Genomic DNA, 21,154 nt, shown 5'->3' with positions numbered 1-21,154 from the left:
TGAAAAGGGTGTAAGACAGAGATGTAGTTTTTTACCCCTACTGCTCAATCTATACATCGAAGGAGCAATGGTAAGATTCGCTGATGGCACTGCGTTCCTCAGTGAAAGTGAATAAGAATTACAGGACCTGTTGAATGTAATGAACAGTCTAATGAGTACAGAATATGGACTGAGAGTAAATCGAAGAAAGGCAAAGGTAGTGAGAAGTAGCAGAAATGAGAACAGCGAGAAACTTAACGCCAGGAATGGTGATCAAGAGCCGGCCGCGGTGGCCGTGCGGTTCTAGGCGCTCCAGTCCGGAGCCGCGCTGCTGCTACGGTCACAGGTTCGAATCCTGCCTCGGGCATGGGTGTGTGTGATGTCCTTAGGTTAGCTAGGTTTAAGTAGTTCTAAGTTCTAGGGGAATGATGACCTCAGAAGTTAAGTCCCATAGTGCTCAGAGGCATTTGAACTATTTTTTTTAAGAAATTCTACTACCTAGGCAGCAAAATAATCCATGATGGACGGAGTAGGGAGGACATAAAAAGCAGACTAGCACTGCTAAAAAGGGTATTCCTGACAAAGAGAAGTCTGCTAGTATCGAACATGTGCGTTAATTTGAGAAGGAAATATCTGAGAATCTACGTTTGGAGCACAGCATTTTATGGTAGTGAAATGTGGACTGTGATAAAACCAGAAAGGAAGAGAACAGAAGAGAAGAATGTGGTTCTACAGAAGAATGTTGAATATTAGGTGGACTGATAAGGTAAGGAATGAGGAGGTTCTTCGGAGAATCTGCGAAGAAAGGAATATCTGGAAAACACTGACAAGAAGAAGGGACAGGGTGATAGATCATCGGTTAAGGGGGGCAGGACGTCAAACGGGCCGACTTGGGGCAGGAGACGCACCACAGGACATTTTAATTTCTACCGTCTATACTTAAACAAATAAATTCATAAAACTTTGTCAGCATGACCAGAAAGGATTCGGGATTCACACTCGTACCAGTGGGAGTTCAAAAACATAACAAAATAAAGTTTTTTTACATGTCAAATTTCATCATTTTTTCACTTACTATTGCCAGCATGTGTTGCTATAGGTACACTTTTCTTCATAAGTAAGGGAGATTCTTCGATGAATTTTGCACAGCACACAAGCCATACTCACAGATGTATGAAACTCTATAATTTTCCAAATATATTAAAAACTGCGGTAAAAATTCAAATAATAAACTATAGAATTTGAGTATTTTCTAAACATGAAGTTTAAAATATAACAGCTCATTCATTTTTTCATAAAATAAAGAAATTCTAGAGTTTCATACCCCTGTAAGTATGGTTTGTATGCTGTGCAAAATTCATCGAATAATCTCTCCTATTTATGAAGAGAAGTGTACCTATAGTAACAAATGCAGCCAATAGTAAGCGAAAAAATGATGAAATTTCAAACATAAAAAGAACAAAATTGTTACGTTTTTGAACTTCCACTGTTAAGAGTGTGAATCCTGAATCCTTTCTGGTCATGCTGACAAGGTTTTATGAATTTGTTTGTAAAAGTATAGACAGTGGAAGTTAAAATGTCCTGAGGTGCCTCTCCTGCTCCATGTTGGCCCGTTTGACGTCCCACCCCACTTAACACATCACGGAGAAACGTCCATGGGACTAGAGGGAGCTATAGAGGGTAAAAACTGTAGAGGAAGACAAGAGATTGGAATATATCCAATTGAGGACGTAGGTTGCAAGTACTACATTTGACGTGAAGAGGTTGGCACAGGAGAGGAATTCAATAAAAATAAAAATTTAAAAATTTAAAAAAAAAAACAGGTGTGTCATACGCGGAAAGTAATTATCAGTTGATCCGTGCGTATTCATGTGACAAGAGGCGGAAAACGTAGCTGCAGTCAAATGAAAACACGGCTGGAGCGCTGGTGACGCAGTTGCCATGGCGACGGACGGCCTCCCACGCCGGGACAAGCTGGAGCCACCTGGCGGCCGCTGTGGTCAGCACAGACCGCGCGCCGAGCTGCCGCAGTCGCGGGCCGGCTGTGGCAGCGCGCGGAACGCACGCCTCGTCAGCGCCATGGAGACCAAGGTCACGTACAGCCTGCAGATGCAGTCGCCAGAGTTCAGGGGTACGTGCTCGCAACGCCGCGCGCCTGCATGCGAAACGGCCACGCTCTGCGACGTTTCCTGCGCGCGCGTCTGCTACAGGGTGTGATGCTACTGGCAGCTCGAGGAGGCGCGGAAAGTGACCTTCGCCGTTAAGGAAGTCTGCCTTGTGTTGGCGACGTCACGTCATCGGCATGCGTCGGCCTGTTCACTCTCTTGCTTCTACGTCTTCCTGCCCTCCACATACAGCTGTCCCAGTGCTTACCTATCCTTTCAGTGAACGTCTATTAATACTTAACCGTTCTGTAACTGGAGAGTGTCGTATCTGTTGCCCAAATGTGGTGATGTCAGACCACTTTCCGAGGGTGTTCGGTGTTTGTGTAATGTCGTGAAGGACGACCCGTAGCGCCGATGAACTTCGAGGCTCCTATTTAGCAATATGTTCTGCAACTTGAATTGGAACCGTCACATAGAAAATGTTGTGGGGAAGGCGAATAAAAGACTGTGTATTATTGGCAGAACACTTAGAACGCGCGACAATTGTAATATATAGAGAGATCGCCTACACTTATCTGTCTTATTCCGGAGTACTGCTGCGTGGTATGGGAGCCTTACCAAGTAGGTCTGACAGAGGACAAAGAAGAGCAGCTCGTGTGATACTATCGCGAAACAGAGGAGAGAGTGTAGCGCATCATAAGCGAGTTGAGACAGCTGTTAATAAAGCAAAGGTGTTTCGGTTGCGGTGACGTCTTTTCACGAAATTCCAGTCACCAACTGTCTCCTCCGAATGTCAAAATATATTCCTGACGCACATTCTCACAGCGAAGAGCGAGCATCGCAACAAAATAACAGAAATCAGTGGACGAGCGAAAACATTTTTGTGTCCATTCTTCCCACGTCCTCTTCGAGAGTGGAACGGTAGAAGAGAAATGGTCTGAAAGTTTTTCTATGAACCCTCTGCCCAACACTTGAGTGTGAATTGTAGTCTAACTATATAGATGGACAATATATTATTTTACTTCCAAATAATATTTGAAGGCAACGTAAAACGAAGTTTAAGTATTGACAGATCTACACATATAATCAGCAAGCCACCACACAGTGCATGGCGGAGGGTACCTTGTACCAATGCTAGTCACTCCCTTTCCTGTTACACTCGCAAATGGAGCGAGAGAAAAACGACTGTCTACATGACGGTGGGAAACAGTCTGAAAAGCTTGTTAGGGTGCTGCAGGGGAAACTGTACTGATGAACGATTGTTAAGGTAAAAATTCTATACGTTGCGCCGTTTTCGAGTTATTTAGCATTGAAGTTAGCCAATTACCCAATCAGGTGGTTGCGCGAGTAAATTCAAGCACCCGCGCGCGTAAAAATACGATAATGCACAGATATCTGGGGGTCTGGAGTTACCACTTGTTGAAATGCTCGTAACCAGTTCAAAAGTGCCTTTTTCGGAAAATGGCCTTTTTAGGAAGTGATAAAGTTAAGCTAGGCGAGCGAAAGATACGTTTGTATGGTTTGAGGAAACCAAACAAAGAACACGTTTGGCGGCACCGCCTCTGACAGGCTGCTTGACTTTGCGCGCGCGACGACCTGATTGGTTAACTTCAATATGAAATAATTCGGAAACGGCGCAACGTATTTCCTAAAAATTATTCCTCAACACATCCTCCACTGTATCACCCTTACAAGCTTTTCAGAATGTTTCTGACCACCCTGTATATGTCTCGATAGGAATCCTAATTTCTCTTACATTGTTTTCGATGTGCCTATGCAAAATATACGTTGGTGGTGGTAGAATCGTTCCGCAGTCAGCCGCAAATGCCAGTTTCCTAAATTTGCACAATAGTGCGAAGTGAACGTCATCTGCTCCCCCCCCCCCTCGCCCCCCCCTCCACCTCCAGCGATTCCCTTTTGAGTTCTCGACGAATTTACGTAATACTCGTGTGCTGATCCAACCTACCGGTAACAAATCTAATAGCACACCTCTGAATCGGTTCGACATTTCTTCTAATCCGACATGGTGGGGATCCCAAATACTCGAGCGGTTCTCAAGACTGGGTCGTATGACTGTTCTATACGCGGTTACCTTTACAGATGAGCTATAATTTCCTAAAATTGTCCCCATAAACCGAAGTCGACCACTCGCCTTATCTATCATCGTCTTTGCGTGCCCGTTCCAATTCGTAATACACACTGCAACATCACAGATATTTTAACTGACTTGAGTGTGCCATGAAGCGCACCACTAATGTTGTATTCGAATATTACAGAACTGTTGTTACTACTCATCTGCATTTACTTAATTTTTTATAAATTTAGAGCAAGATGTCATTCATCAAACCAACTAGAAACAGATGCAATGCACCTTCATTTTTGAACCATTATTATCTGAACAACATAAACAGCTATGTACTTCCGAGTGTACAGCACAGTTGTTGTTTCCATGTTTTTGGACGCTATTTCGACGACCGACTCAGTAGTCTCGTCAAGGTGCTAAGAATTGTATTGGTTGCGCTCCATGCATCAACTGCACATTACAATACAGTTAGCAGCACGTGAAGAGGACAAATGGGTCGAATCATCGTGCTTGAAAGTGGAGGCAACTGCTCGACTGTACGCTCGAAAGCACGGTATTAACGTAATAAGGCCTACTTTTTGTAAATCACTTGATTGCTGGATTCCTTACATCTGAAAGGCAGAAATAGGAAAACTTCAGGCTGCCAAAGCTTTGTGTCTGATCATTGCCACTAAAAAATGGTTCTAAGCACTATGGGACTTAACATCTGAGGTCATCAGTCCCCTAGACTTAGAACTACTTAAACCTAACTAACCTAAGGACATTGCACACATCCATGCCCGAGGCAGGATTCGAACATACGACCGTAGCAGCAGCGCTGTTCCGGACTGAAGCGCCTAGAACCTCTCGGTCACAGGGGCCGGTTCATTGACACTGATAATAATAATAATAATGCAGTGTAGACCCTAAAGCAAGGTAGTAGCCGTTATATAGTTACTATTGTCTTGTACTGTCAATAATTTAGTTTATTGTTATGAAGTGAATAATGAAGCAATTAACGCGGGTACTCTAAGGGTCAAGTGAAAACGAGACAGATGGAAAAAAGTAAATAAACAGTTCATTATTTCAAAAGTAGTCTCCACAATACATTTATCCCATTGTCAATACATATATCCAACTGTGACACAAGACGGTCAATGCATTCATGGAAAAATATCTGCAGTTTCCTTCGAAACCATGATTGTACCTAGGCGTGCCCTTATTCGTCCGAAGCAAATCGATGGCAACGAATGTCTTTCTTCAGGGCACCAAAAATATGGAAATCGTGTAGGGAGAGATCAGGGCTGTGCGGAGAATGTCTAAGAGCTTCCCAGCGAAACTTCAGCAGCGTAGTCGAAACAACAGGCACGTCAGCTAGGGGGGGGGGGGGGGAGGGGGGGGGGGAAGGGGGATTCATGTTTTTCTTTGAGTGCAAGGGCCACCTCCTGCTCATGTACTTTCTGGAACAAGGCGCCACAATTAACGCACAGCGGTACGTGGGCACTTTGCAAAAATTGAAGCTTCCCATCAAGTCCAAATGCCCAGGAATGTTTACGAACAGCATAATTCTATTTAGGATAATGCCCGCCCACATGTTGCCAAAGTTGTTTCGACCACTCTGCAGAAACTTCGCTGGGAAGCCCTTACACATCCCTGATACAGACCCGATCTCTCTCCATGCGGTTTACATTTTTTTTGAAGCCCTGAAAAAAGACATTCGTGGCCGTTGATTGGCTTCGAATGAAAACGTGCACTCCTGGGTACATTCGTGGTTCCTTAGGCAACCGTAAACAATTCTTCGTGAAGGCACTGACCACCTTGTCTCACAGAAGGATGATATTTGAATTATTAAACACTTTGCTTACTTTTTTGCCATCTGTTTCGTTTTCACTTGACTGCCCTTTATACTTAAGACGGAGAAGGAATTTTCGTGAGACATTTCAACATATGAGATGCACCTGTCTCATAGATGCATGGTACATAGTACGTGTGTAGTGAGTGGTCTATGTGTAAGAGATGTTGTTCACACATTAGTTTCACAAACTGTAACCGCCACCACATTGTCATGCGATAATGCTAGCACAGTATAGTCTCGAGAAATTGAGGTGAACGGGACCGAGACAATCTCGAACTATTGAAGAAATTCGAACTATCTAAATGTATATGGGAAACGAAATAAAACTATATTTATAAGAATAAACCACACGAACAACGTCAACTTGCTTCTTTTTTTCAAACTCCGAGTTTTATAGTTTTCCGTTGAGAGATTCTTCAGAGCATGTCTTTGTAGAAAACTTTCATTTTAAGTGGGTTCCTTGGCCAGTCACCAACAGTAACTTCGTAGACACCATATTCGAGAGAATTTTTTTTGTTGGTTCTCCGTTGTCAAGTCGTTTCTATGCTTCTAACTTAACATTTAAAGAAACAAATTTGCTTTTCTTTGTCGCAGCAGTCATTTTTAGGCGTACAAGCAAAATAGTCAAAAAAGAAATCGAAACATAGCACTGCAAAAACAATTAAAAACCGACAGATGCATGTGTGTGGTGTCGTTGAACATCGAGGTTCAATACGCTGCAGGTTTTTTTTATTTATTTATTTACATGCTCGGATTTATGGGACACTCGTAATTCCGAGAATCGAAATATCTACACTCTACAGTATTTGAAAAAAAAAATGTTATTGGTAACTTAGTTACCAGTTACAGTCTTACGAAATAGTGATGGCAGTAATAATATCTTAAAAATAGCGCCTTGCCACGGTTCGCGCGGCTTGCCCCGCCGGTGGTCCGAGTCCTCCCTTGTGCATGGGTGTGTGTATTGTCTTTAGCGTAAGTTAGTTTAAGTTAGATTAAGTAGTGTGTAAGCCTATGGACCGATGACCTAAGCAGTTTGGTCCCATAGAACTTACTACAATTTCTCTTAAAAATAATTTATTTTCGTTACTTGTTTGTGCCCTCTGGAAACTACATTTTACCTCTTAGGGGGTAATTACCCACAGGTTGGGAACCACTGATTTGCACGGTGATGTAGTTTAGGGTCCCAGGTAACTCACCCCGCAGCCATTCACCTTCGTGGGCCCTCGTTCGCGAGTAATCAACAACAAAAGGTTTCGTAATTTTTCGTGATGTGCTAGAGACTTTAAATTCACACAGTTACCCAAAATGACGTTTTGGCGCAGTAGTTAGCGTAATAGCCTGCTGTGCAGAAGGTTGTTGGTTCGAATTTTATCAGTTGCTTCAAATATTTTTGTTTTTAAATGGTTATGGTAGTGACTTTGATCATTATTTTCATTCAATTCACTGGTTTAATAATTTACATCTTATTTTAATTATCAGATTAACTTTTAATTTGCTGCGACTTTTTCTTCGTGTTATTCTGTTTTCATCTCGAATCTTTGTGCATTTTATTTTAATTATTTTTATTTATCTATCACAATATTTAGACGTTTGAAAATGCCGATCTGTCGGTTAAAAAACAAAAGACGAAATAATGTATTTGTATTGGCTGTGCAATGGTGTCAAATATGTATTTTTCGTTATGTACAATACATATATTTTTTGGATGGTAAACGTCATACAAACATTTAAAATACAAATTCCTTTTGCACTCTGGACGAAATAACGCAGATGAAGATTTAAACGAAAAAAGGGATTTTAAATAAATACGCCAAATGTGGAGTTGAAATAATGAATGCAATAACATTATCGAAAATATAAGGTGATCAAGCGGAAGAAATTAAGTCGAGATGAACCCAAAAAAATTGAAGTCACATGCACAAAGATTCCAAATGAAAAAAAAAGATATGAAGAAAAATAACAGTAAATGTAAAACTTAATTTTATGATTAAAATCGTGTGACAGAGGGATAGAAATTTTAAAAATGGCATTTAAACCAATTAATCGAAAAAATAATGGTCAAAGTCATTTCGACAACTATTTAAAAATAAAAAATTTCGTAGCACATGACAAGGTTCAAAGCTGCGACATTCTGCACGTCAGGCTAATACGATAATCATTGTTCTACAACGTGACTAAATGAATTTCTGTCAGTTTTAAGGCTGTAGCACATCATCCAATTTGCGAATTTTTTTTCGTTGATTCGTCGCAAACAAGGATCCACCAGGGTGAATGGCTACGAGGTAAAATACCTACGTCACCATATAGATGGCTTCAAAAATTCGATTCCACCCCTAGGGACCCATGCTTGTTAGCGTTAACTAGTTAGTTTCATGTTCTATGAATCATTTGTGCGATTAATCGTAATGGTGAGGAACGAGGCATTGTACATTCATATAGTAGAAATTATTCCATGGAATGGAAGGAGTCCTCAAGGAGAAACTTTTTCAGTTTGTATTCAAATTTAAATTTGCTGTCTGTCAGACATTTTATATTGTTGGATAGGTGATAAAAACTCTCCGGACAGAGGAAGACCAGAAGCTAAATTCTTTTGAAATGTGGTGCTATAGACGCATGCTCAAAATAAAACGGATCGACAAGGTCACAAACGAAGTGGTTCTGGAAAGAGCAGGTGAGAAGAGAAGCTACTGGAGTTTCATTGTTAAAAGAAGAGTGCGATTTACAGGCCATCTATTAAGACATAAAGGACTCCTGAACACAATCATAGAGGGATATGTTGAGGGAAAAAGACCAAGAGGAAGACTACGACTGAGGTACACGGATCAAATCGTGAAAGATGTGGGATGTAACACCTATAAAGAATTGAAGAGAAAAGCTGAAAGACGCACAGAAAGGAGACAAGCTGCCATTGTAGCTGTTGCAAACCAATCCTTGGATTGACCACTACAGAAGAAGAGAGGTGATAAAAAAGTTTAGGGGCAGCATTGTGAATTCCCTCTTTGTACAAAAGATAACGGTAATGTGGAATAATGAATGGCTGTTATCTTCTGTTATTGCAACTATGTACATCATTGTTCTTTTTGAATTGCAGTGGGTTAGATACAACAACGTCAGGAGGGAACAATACTGTGAAGCGGTAGTCAGACTGTTGCGTTCATTAAGTAGGAACGGTATGGTAACCACTCTTGCAGATTTTTACCATCGCTCTAATTAACTGCAAAGAGTAATGACGACTGCCCGCTGCTGCAGGCGCTGAGTTGTGCAGGCTGTCTCGAAATTTCGTTATGACTGCTACGGCCCACGTTAAAAAGTAAAATGCGTTGTTTTATACACTTGTAAAAATTAGATCTCTTCCATATAATATACAACAAGCAGAAGTTTTCTTTTTTTCAGGTGACGCTAGTATTGTAATCAATCAAAACATACATAACAGCAACAGAAGAAATGGAAAATAACGTTTTTATTCTGCAAATGGTCTCACTTTCAATTTCAAATCGTTATGCAGGAGCTTCATTCGAAGACTTGATAGCAACAGTTGCTATCAGGTCTTGCAATGAAGCGCTAGTGTAACGATTGAATTCACGACATCCAGAGATTTACGGCTCTATATGACATTTTCGTTTATTTGGAGAGATATGTATGGGGCTGAAGATGGCATAGTAAAATGCTGAAATTGGTAGTCTTCAAAATAAAATACAATAACATCTTAAGATACACGGCTGTTAATGAATTTCATTGCCATTGACAGTTACTTACCCAGCCAATCGTTTCCAAAGATATTTGGCGATTTGAAGATAAGGCATTTATACGAAAACCGCAGAATTGCAATACTGCAATTTCACGTTGGTACAAAACCTAAAAATGTTACGTACTGAGTTAATCAACGTTTTTCACTCTAAATATTTGAGTATGGATCCTTAAACCAACTGTTTTACTTACTTAAACAAAGTGGACTGCATTAGTTATACGGATATTAGTTGTAGTATGTTAACTATACGCAAACTGATAAACCGTCATAAGCATCTTCAAATACACACAAAGCCCGTATTTCTAAATAAACCATGTGTTACATTGTACTCAAAGATTACAAGTATATGAATTTAAATGTCAAAACAATTTAGCATGTGAGTACTGGTACACACTACTGTGATATGTGGATATAATTTCAGAGGTTGATGTACGAGTTTAACAGGAAAACGGGGGAGGCAAAGTGGAGCAACAAGATAAACGCCATGTGGTGGGTGAGAAATAGTTACATAATTTACAACAAGCATACCATCTTAGCTGTTAACAATGTTCACTGACTGCTGTTACTGCAGCATGAGTGGGTAAAAGGTCTGTATTTGATAATTAAGAATTGATTCAGTAGTTTGTGATTGGTGTTCATCGACAGCCAGAATCTGCCTTTAGCTCCCCTATGGAGAACATCACATTTAATATCGTGGACCAACAGAAACTGAATTCCAACATTTAGCTGTCAGACTTTGTTGGTATTCTGATTGATTACCGTTTCGCTGAGCAACATACTCTTTTAGAATCGCGCCAAGTCGCCTGATAATTGCTGCATAAAATTCTCCATTCTGATAAAACGTTTTCACGATTAGCATAAGTTGCGCACAACTGAACTGCTTCGTGGTTAGACACCGAATGCGAAAAATTCAAATTGAGTCAACAATCGGAATGTTCCTGAAAAGAGAAACGAATGAAAACAATGTTACCATCCGATAAATAAAAATTTACCAAACGTTCCGCGCTCTTTTTGAACCACCCTCTATACACTCCTGGAAATTGAAATAAGAACACCGTGAATTCATTGTCCCAGGAAGGGGAAACTTTATTGACACATTCCTGGGGTCAGATACATCACATGATCACACTGACAGAACCACAGGCACATAGACACAGGCAACAGAACATCCACAATGTCGGCACTAGTACAGTGTATATCCACCTTTCGCAGCAATGCAGGCTGCTATTCTCCCATGGAGACGATCGTAGAGATGCTGGATGTAGTCCTGTGGAACGGCTTGCCATGCCAATTCCACCTGGCGCCTCAGTTGGACCAGCGTTCGTGCTGGACGTGCAGACCGCGTGAGACGACGCTTCATCCAGTCCCAAACATGCTCAATGGGGGACAGATCCGGAGATCTTGCTGGCCAGGGTAGTTGACTTACACCTTCCAGAGCACGTTGGGTGGCACGGGATACATGCGGACGTGCATTGTCCTGTTGGAACAGCAAGTTCCCTTTCCGGTCTAGGAATGGTAGAACGATGGGTTCGATGACGGTTTGGATGTACCGTGCACTATTCAGTGTCCCCTCGACGATCACCAGTGGTGTACGGCCAGTGTAGGAGATCGCTCCCCACACCATGATGCCGGGTGTTGGCCCTGTGTGCCTCGGTCGTATGCAGTCCTGATTGTGGCGCTCACCTGCACGGCGCCAAACACGCATACGACCATCATTGGCACCAAGGCAGAAGCGACTCTCATCGCTGAAGACGACACGTCTCCATTCGTCCCTCCATTCACACCTGTCGCGACACCACTGGAGGCGGGCTGCACGATGTTGGGGCGTGAGCGGAAGACGGCCTAACGGTGTGCGGGACCGTAGCCCAGCTCCATGGAGACGGTTGCGAATGGTCCTCGCCGATACCCCAGGAGCAACAGTGTCCCTAATTTGCTGGGAAGTGGCGGTGCGGTCCCCTACGGCACTGCGTAGGATCCTACGGTCTTGGCGTGCATCCGTGCGTCGCTGCGGTCCGGTCCCAGGTCGACGGGCACGTGCACCTTCCGCCGACCACTGGCGACAACATCGATGTACTGTGGAGACCTCACGCCCCACGTGTTGAGCAATTCGGCGGTACGTCCACCCGGCCTCCCGCATGCCCACTATACGCCCTCGCTCAAAGTCCGTCAACTGCACATACGGTTCACGTCCACGCTGTCGCGGCATGCTACCAGTGTTAAAGACTGCGATGGAGCTCCGTATGCCACGGCAAACTGGCTGACACTGACGGCGGCGGTGCACAAATGCTGCGCAGCTAGCGCCATTCGACGGCCAACACCGCGGTTCCTGGTGTGTCCGCTGTGCCGTGCGTGTGATCATTGCTTGTACAGCCCTCTCGCAGTGTCCGGAGCAAGTATGGTGGGTCTGACACACCAGTGTCAATGTGTTCCTTTTTCCATTTCCAGGAGTGTATTACGCTATATAGGTTGGTCAGAAACAGTCTGAAAAGGCTGCAAGGGTGTTGCAGAGTAGATTTTGATGAGAAGTAATTTTTGAAAAATTCGAATACGTTACGCCGTTTCCGTGTTAATTAGCATTGAAGCCAGCCAATAAGTCCATTGCACGCGATGATTCGAGCGGCCCACCAGAGATGTTCAAATGGCTCTGAGCACTATGCGACTTAACTTCTGAGGTCATCAGTCGCCTAGAACTTAGAACTAATTAAACCTAACTAGCCTAAGGACATCACACACATCCATGCCCGAGGCAGGATTCGAACCTGCGACCGTAGCGGTCACGCGGTTCCAGACTGAAGCGCCTTTAACCGCACACCAGAGATGTTGTGGCCAAATGTGTTCTTCGTAAAACCGAACAGGAGAGCGATGCAAAAATAAGACATGGGATGGTAGTAAGGATCGAACCAGAGCGAATGGCTATGCAGTATCTGCGCTATCATCTACGCTAGGGGAATAACTGACACTAATTGTACCTTGAATTCGCGCGCAACGGCCTAACGGGCTAATCTTCAATGCTAAGTAAGTCGGAAACGGCGCAATGTATCGAATTATTTTCTTAACAATTATTTCTCACCACAACCTATCTAGCAATACCCTTACAGCGATACTTTTGTTAGCTTTGTTGACAACGTAACTGTAATATTGTCAGCGGACAATATTTTGGAGCGAGTGCGCAGAAATGCTCACCAAACCGTAGCGAAACAGGACGTGTAAATATAACTCTTGGTTGTATTTGTAACATACAGAATGTGGTTTAACAAAATAGCGTTATGTGGAATGTATTCGTCAAATGTTTGAAATTACGCAAAACTTTATGTGAATGATTGTTTCCCGAGTTTTAAAAATACAGCGAAATCACGCTCATTTAGTCGTAATGTGTGTTATTATTTCCAGTTCGTAACTGGCAACAGTTGCGGGGACCCTAATAGCGCGTGATCTGCAGCCTCTGTGGGCGTCAGTTAACTGGCGGCCATTTCTGGCAGTGGCGTTACTGTGCAGGAGGACAGCTAGTCTTCACTACAGATTTGCCATTCATTCATTCACACGTCGTGTTCCGTAAACACTACAAAAAAGCAAGTTATGAAGTGAGACAAATTATGCAATAGTAGCCGCTGCAGACAACTTCTGCGACGCAGATCAACAACAAATTATGATCACTATTGAGCATCTCACGCTGCTCATTGTGGGGATTCCTTCTACAGGATGGTTCAAAAAGAACGCCAGTTTTGATACATCAAAGTAAGAAGCTTCAAATGGTTCAAATGGCTCTAAGCACTATCGGACTTAACATCTGAGGTCATTAGTCCCATAGACTTAGAACTACTTAAACCTAACTACTCTAAGGACATCACGCACATCCATGCCCGAGGCAGGATTCGAACTGATGACCGTAGCAGCAGCTCGGTTCATGACTGAAGCGCCTAGAATTGCTCGGTCACAGCGGCCGGCTAAGTAAGAAGCTTATTTTCACAAAAATCACAAACAAAATACATAAACATGTTCATCTGATCTTCTCATTTCATGTATCAAATATGTGAGGCATATGACGTCTTCTACTACGCCGGCACGGAACAACTCTGTCCATGAAATTCACTATGACTGCAGGACCAGTTGCCACATCCATTTCGCTAACAACTCGTCGAATTTCCTCCAAGTCATGGATGTTTCGGGGTTTATTGGCATACACCATTGACTTAACATGACCCCAACGGAAAAAGTCACAAGGAGGTAACTCACATGACCTTGGTGGCCACTGATGATCAGCATTGCGCGATGTGAGATGATTCGGGAATCGCTCATGGCTCAATTGAATTGCTTCGTGGGAAGTATGACAGGTTGTACCATCCTTTGAACCCACAACTCTTCAATGTCCATTCCATCCAAATGAGGCCACAGAAACTTCCTAATCATCGTACGGCATCTATCTCCATTGATTGTCACAGCTTGTCCTGCCTCATCTTCAGAAAAGTAGGGACGTTGACGCCGGCCTACCAAAAACCGCATCAAACTGTCACTCGTGGAAGCGTTTCCCTTTATCGGATAATGCAAGGATTTTCTGACCCCCAGATACGGTAGTTCTGCTAATTCACAATAGCATTTAAGTGGAAATGTGCTTCGTCACTGAAGATGATTTTGTTTGCGAAGCTGTTGTTCTCTCTGGACGCAGTCAATAAACTGTCGTTTCTTGTGAAGATACATCACTTTCAGCTGCTGCGTCAGCTGAATTTTGCAGAGGTCGTTGTGGAGATCATACCGGAGAATTCTCCGTACTGAAGAACAGCTTAAGCCCAATTGTTGGGAACGGTGAGCGATTGATTTCATTGGGCTAACACTACACTGTCATGGAGCACCACAATGTTCTGCTCACTTCGGCCAGAGCGACGATGCCAACGACTTTTAAGGTTTACTGTTGAACCCGTATCAAAGACCTTTTTCGTAAATTTTGGAAGTTTGTTCATTTGGTGGTCATTACGTCCTAGAATCGCACGAAGTCACCTGATAATTGCTGCATAATATTCTCTATTCTGATAAAACGTTTTCACGTTTAGCAGCCGACCGCGGTGGCCACGCGGTTCAGGCGCTGCAGTCCGGAACCGCGCGACTGCTACGGTCGCAGGTTCGAATTCTGCCTCGGGCATGGGTGTATGTGATGTCCTTAGGTTAGTTAGGTTTAAGTAGTTCTAAGTTCTAGGGGACTTGATGACCTCAGATGTTAAGTCCCATAGTGCTCAGAGCCATTTGAACCACGTTTAGCACAAGTTGCGCACAACTGAACTGCTTCATGGTTAGACACCGAAAAATTCAAACTGAATCAACAATCGGAATGTTCCTGAAAAGAGAAACGAATGAAAACAATATTACCAACCGATAAATAAAAATTTACCAAACGTTCAGCGCTCTTTTTGAACTACCCTTTATATTACGCTATACAGGTTGGTCACAAACAGTCTGAAAGGGTTGTAAGGGTGTTTCAGAGTAGATATTGATGAGAAATAATTTTTGAAAAATTCGTTTCCATGTTAATTAGCACTGAAGCTAGCCAATAAGTCGATTGCACGTGATGATTCGAGCTGGCCACCAGAGATTTTGTGGCCAAATGTGTTCTTCGTAGAACCGAACAGGAGAGCGATGCAAAAATTGGACATGGGACGGTAGTAAGGATCGAACCAAGGCGAAAGGCTATGCAGTATCTGCGCTATCGTCTACGCTAGGGGAATAACGGACACTAATTGTACCTGGCGGGCCGCTTGAATTCGCGCGCAACGGCCTAACGGGCTAACTTCAATGCTAAGTACCTCGGAAACGGCGCAACGTATCGAATTCTTTTCTTAACAACTATTTCTCACCACAACCTATTTAGCAATACCCTTACAAGTTTTTCAGACTGTTTCTGACCACCCTGTATACACTGATGGGCCACGGCGTTACACCGAGATGACGAAAGTCATGGGATAGCGATATCAACATGCACAGATGGTGGGAGTATCACGTACAGAAGGTATAAAAGGACAGTGTGTTGGCGGAGCTGTCAATTGCCCTTAGGTAATTCATGTGAGAAGGTTTCCGACGCGATTATGGCCTCACGACGAGAATCGACAGACTTTGAACGGGGAGTGGTAGTTGGAGCTAGACGCATGGGACATTCTATTTCGGAAATCATTCAGGAATTCAGTATTCCGAGATCCACAGTGTCAAGAGTGTGCCGAGAATACCAAATTTCAGGTTCAAAGGCTCTGAGCACTATGGGACTCAACTGCTGTGATCATCAGTCCCCTAGAACTTAGAACTACTTAAACCTAACTAACCTAAGGACATCACACACATCCATGCCCGAGGCAGGATTAGAACCTGCGACCGCAGCAGCAGCGCGGCTCCGGACTGGAGCGCCTAGAACCGCACGGCCACCGCGGCCGGCCAAATTTCAGGGATTACCTCTCACCACGGATAACGCAGTGGCCGACGGTCTACACTTAACGACCTAATGCAGCGGCGTTTGCGTGTCAGTGCTAATAGCATCTAGAAGACAAGAAAAGAGGGGCCTGGTCAGATGAGTCCCGATTTCAGTTGGTAAGAGCTGATGGTTGGGTTCGGGTGTGGCGCAGACCCTACGAAGTCGTGGACCCAAGTTGTTAACAAGGCGCTGTGCAAGCTGGTGCTGGCTCCATAGTAGTGTGGGCTGTGTTTATATGGAACAGACTGGGTTCTCTGGTCCAACTGAACCGATCATTGGCTGGAAATGGTTATGTCCGGCTACTTGGAGAGCATTTGCAGGCATTCATGTTCCCAAACATGTCACCAAACCACGATTGTTCGTGATTAGTTTGAAGAACATTCTGGACAGTTCGAATGAATGATTTAGCCACCCAGACCGCCCGACGCGAATGCTGTCGAACATTTATGTGACATAGTCGAGAGGTCAGTTTCTGAACAGCATCCTGCACCCGCAACACTTTCTCAGTTATGGACGGATATAGAGGCAGCATGGCTCGGTATTTCTGCAGGGGACATCCAAAGACTTGTTGAGTGCACTTAACGTCGAATTGCTGCACTACATCGGGCAAAAGGAGGACCGACACATATTAGGAAGCATTCCATGACTTGTCACAGTGTATGACTACTGCCCGCCCCAGGAGTGAATGCCGCGTGCTGGCACGTGACACAGTGAGGGAGCACTTCACTGCTGATCTGGCGACACTTCCAAATTCATCTCAGGGGAACTTACAAACAAGACAAGAAACGCCTCGCAAGTAAACAGTACTATGGAAAAAGAAATCGTCGACAGTTCTCGTAAAATACACTACTGGCCATTAAAATTGCTCCACCAAGAATAAATGCAGATGATAAACGGGTATTCGTTGGACAGTTATATTATACTAGAACTGACATGTGATTACATTTTCACGCAATTTGGGTGCATAGATCCTGAGAAATCAGTACCCAGACCAACCACCTCTGGCCGTAATGACGGCCTTGATACGCCTGGGCCGACCGCGGTGGCCACGCGGTTTAGGCGCTGCAGACCGGAACCGCGCGACTGCTACGGTCGCAGGTTCGAATCCTGCCTCGGGCATGGATGTGTGCGATGTCCTTAGGTTAGTTAGGTTTAAGTAGTTCTAAGTTCTAGGGGACTGATGACCTCAGATGTTAAGTCCCATAGTGCTCAGAGCCATTTGAAACTTTTTTTTTTTTTTTTTTGATACGCCTGGCCGTTGAGTCAAACAGAGGTTGGATGGCGTGTACAGGTACAGCGGCCCATGCAGCTTCAACACGATACCACAGTTCATCAAGTGTAGTGACTGGCGTATTGTGCTGAGCCAGTTGCTCGCCCACCATTGACCAGACGTTTTCAGTTGGTGAGAGATCTGGAGAATGTGCTGGGTAGGGCACCAGTCGAACATTTCCTGTATCCAGAAAGGCCCGTACAGGACCTGCAATATGCGGTCGTGCATTATCATGATGAAATGTAGGGTTTCGCAGGGATCGAATGAAGGGTAGAGCCACGGGTCGTAACACATCTGAAATGTAACGTCCACTGTACAAAGTGCCGTCAGTGCGAACAAGAGGTGACCGAGACGTGTAACCAATGTCACCCCATACCATCACGCCGGGTGATACGCCAGTATGGCGATGACGAATACACACTTACAATGTGGGTTCACCGCGATGTCGCCAAACACGGATGCGACCATCCAGGTTCTGTAAACAGAACCTGGATTCATCCGAAACAATGAGGTTTTGCCATTCGTGCACCCAGGTTCGTCATTGAGTACACCATCGCCGGCCCTCCTGTCTGTGATGCAGCGTCAAGGGGAACCGCAGCCATGGTCTCCGAGCTGATAGTCCATGCTGCTGCAAATGTCGTCGAACTGTTCGTAGAGATGGTTGTTGTCTTGCAAACGTCCCTATCTGTTGACTCAGGGATCGAGACGTGGCTGCACGATCCGTTACAGCCATGCGGATAAGATGCCTGTTATCTCGATTGCTGGTGATACGAGGCCGTTGGAAGCCGTTGGGATCCAGCCCGTCGTTCCGTATTACCCTCCTGAACCCACCGATTCCATATTCTGCTAACAGTCATAGGATCTCGACCAACGCGAGCAGCAATGTCGCGATACGATATACCGCAATCGCGATAGGGTGCAATCCGACCTTTATCAAAGTCGGAAACGTGATGGTACGCATTTCTCCTTCTTACACGATGGGTCACAAGAACGTTTTACCAGGCAACGCAGGTCAACTGGTGTTTGTGCATGAGAAATCGGTTGGAAACTTTCCTCATGTCAGCACGTTGTAGGTGTCGGCACCGGTGCCAAGCTTGTGTGAATGCTCTGAAAAGCTAATCATTTGAATATCACAGGATCTTCTTCATATCGGTTAAATTTCGCTTCTGTAGCACGTCATCTTCATAGTGTAGCAATTTTAACGGCCAGTAGTGTATATCTGAAAGTCATGCCAGGTCAGCAATCAAGAGTTTCACATTTTTTAGCTTGCGATAAACAAAGCATGAAAATTACTAAAGGAAAAGATCTCACGGTGAATATGTGCCAATTTTTCGTAAGTTCAGTGGAAATGGGCTCTCTAACCTGTCGCCAGAGGAGAGGAAACGCATATTTTAGCGAGATGGGAGAGTACCTAAAAATAATTGCACTAAATACGCCTTTAATGTCCGAGGTGAAACGCGTTTGGGACATAAATATTGTATTGCAGCAAAAAAATGCGTTTTCAGGTTAAAAAAACGAATATTTCCACACTTGCTGTGGAACATGGCAAAGCAGAAGAACATGTAATACGCTATCTTGTGAAAAATAATCGGGCACCACTATGCAACGTAGAATTGACCACCATATGTCCTCCAGTACAAAAGGAAGCGGGGAGTATTGTGTTTAAGTGAAGAAACAGTAACAGCAGACTGGGTCAGTCGGAAGAACCTTAGTGACTTCGAAGGTGGACTAGCAATTTGATGTCACCTGAGTAAAAAATCTACCAAGAAAATTTCAACCATTGTAAAGCTACGCTAGTGGTGTACTGCTGCTGATGTGATTACGAAGTACAAACGCGAACGAAGAATCACAACTAAATCGGGACCAGGTAGACCTCATGTGGGCAACGGCCTTGCCGCAGCGGATACACCGGTTCCCGTGAGATCACCGAAGTTAAGCGCTGTCGGGCGTGGTCGGCACTTGGATGGGTGACCTTCCAGGCCGCCATGCGCTGTTGCCATTTTTCGGGGTGCACTGAGCCTCGTGATGCCAATTGATGAGCTACTCGACCGAATAGTAGCGGAATCGGTCAAGAATACCATCATAACGACCGGTAGAGCGGTGTGCAGACCCCACGCCCCTGCTATCCGCATCCTCCACTGAGAATGACACGGCGGTCGGATGGTCCCGGTGGGATCCTCGTGGCCTGAAGACGGAGTGCTTAGACCTCATGTACTGATGGACAGGGGCCCTCGACCAATACGGATGGTGATTCTAAAAAATTGCATTAAATCAGCGGAAAGAATTACACGTTAGTTGTAAAGGGCTATCAACAGTCCAGCTAGCACAATGACTGTTGCATAGGAAGTTGAAAAGAATGGGTTACTGTGGTCGAGCATATTCTCATAAGCCACACGTATGTGAAGTCAAAGCTAAGAGATGCTTGAGGTGGTGTAAAGAGAGACACCACTGGTAAGTGACGGACTGGAAACGAATTGCTTGAAGTGATGAATTACGCTATACCCTGTGGCTATCCGACGGAAGGGTTTGTGTTGATGAATGCCTGGAGAATGTTACCTGACATCGTGTGTAATGTCAACAGTGAAGCATGGAGCGGGTGTTATGGTATGGGGAGTATTTTTCGTGGTCAGGGTGTGGTCTCCTTCTTATGATTAATTAAACGATAAATGCGGAAGGATACGAATACATATTACAGCATTGTGTACCGCGTGCGGTAGAGAAACGGAAAGGAGGCAATGATTGTTTGTATTACTTTGAAAATTCACTCTGTCATAAAGCTGGACCTGTGAGACAGTGGTTTGTGGACAATAACATCTCTGAACTGAACCTGAGTGGCCTGCTCAGCATCCCGATCTAAACCTAGTGGAACACCTTTTCACTCCAGACTCCAGTATTCAACATCACTATATCCTCTGGTTTTGGTTCTTGAGGAAGAATGGGCTGCCATTTCTCCACAGAGAGAGATTTCACTGAAAGTGTCCCCAGCAGAGTTCAAGGCGTTACAAAGGCGAATGGTGGACACACTCCACGTTAATGTTCGCCAATAGCTGTCCTGATACTTTCGATCAAATAGTACATCCTCTTAAACAGAAGGCCGTTAACGTATGCAATATGTGAGTAAAATTACGAAATATGCGCAGTGCAATTCCGTTCTTCTTGTGTTTGATCAGTATACACTATGTGGTCAAAAGTATCCGGACACCCCCCAAAACATACGTTTTTCATATTAGGTGCATTGTGCAGCACATACTGCCTACTACCTACTCTATTCAGCGACCTCAGTAGTCATTAGACATCGTGAGAGAGCAGAATGGTTCAAATGGCTCTGAGCACTATGGGACGTAACTTCTGAGGTCATCAGTCCCCTAGAACTTAGAACTACTTAAACCTAACTAACCTAAGGACATCACACACATCCATGCCCGAGGCAGGATTCGAACCTGCGACCGTAGCGGTCGCGCGGTTCCAGACTGTAGCACCTAGAACCGCTCGGCCACTCTGGCCGGCAGAGCAGAATAGGGCGCTCCGCGGAACTCACGGACTTCGAACGTGGTCAGGTGATTGGGTGTCAGTTGTGTCATATGTCTGTACGTGAGATTTCCGCATTTCTAAACATCCCTAGGTCACTGTTCTCGATGTGATAGTGAAGTGAAAACGTGAAGGGATACGTACACCACAAAAGAGTAC

General features: G+C 44.3%; 1 protein-coding gene and 1 pseudogene across 2 annotated transcripts in view; both read left to right on the top strand.

Annotated features, from left to right (window-relative positions):
• The first annotated feature begins 1,992 nt into the window (after positions 1-1,992).
• The window catches only part of LOC126184544 (1-phosphatidylinositol 4,5-bisphosphate phosphodiesterase eta-2-like), a 475,410-nt gene continuing 456,248 nt past the window's right edge, over positions 1,993-21,154 (top strand). For both annotated transcript variants that reach the window (XM_049926959.1, XM_049926958.1), the window contains exon 1: positions 1,993-2,110. In XM_049926959.1, coding sequence (XP_049782916.1) covers positions 2,059-2,110 — 52 coding nt within the window. In that variant the 5' untranslated portion in view covers positions 1,993-2,058. The remainder of the gene's footprint in view (positions 2,111-21,154) is intronic.
• LOC126185506 (5S ribosomal RNA) lies at positions 19,349-19,466 on the top strand (annotated as a pseudogene).

Source organism: Schistocerca cancellata, chromosome 4 (genome assembly GCF_023864275.1).
Source record: "Schistocerca cancellata isolate TAMUIC-IGC-003103 chromosome 4, iqSchCanc2.1, whole genome shotgun sequence".
NCBI classification, from domain to species: Eukaryota; Metazoa; Arthropoda; class Insecta; order Orthoptera; family Acrididae; genus Schistocerca; species Schistocerca cancellata.
Note: the sequence above shows the minus strand (reverse complement) of the source record. Positions and strands in the feature narration are given on the sequence as shown.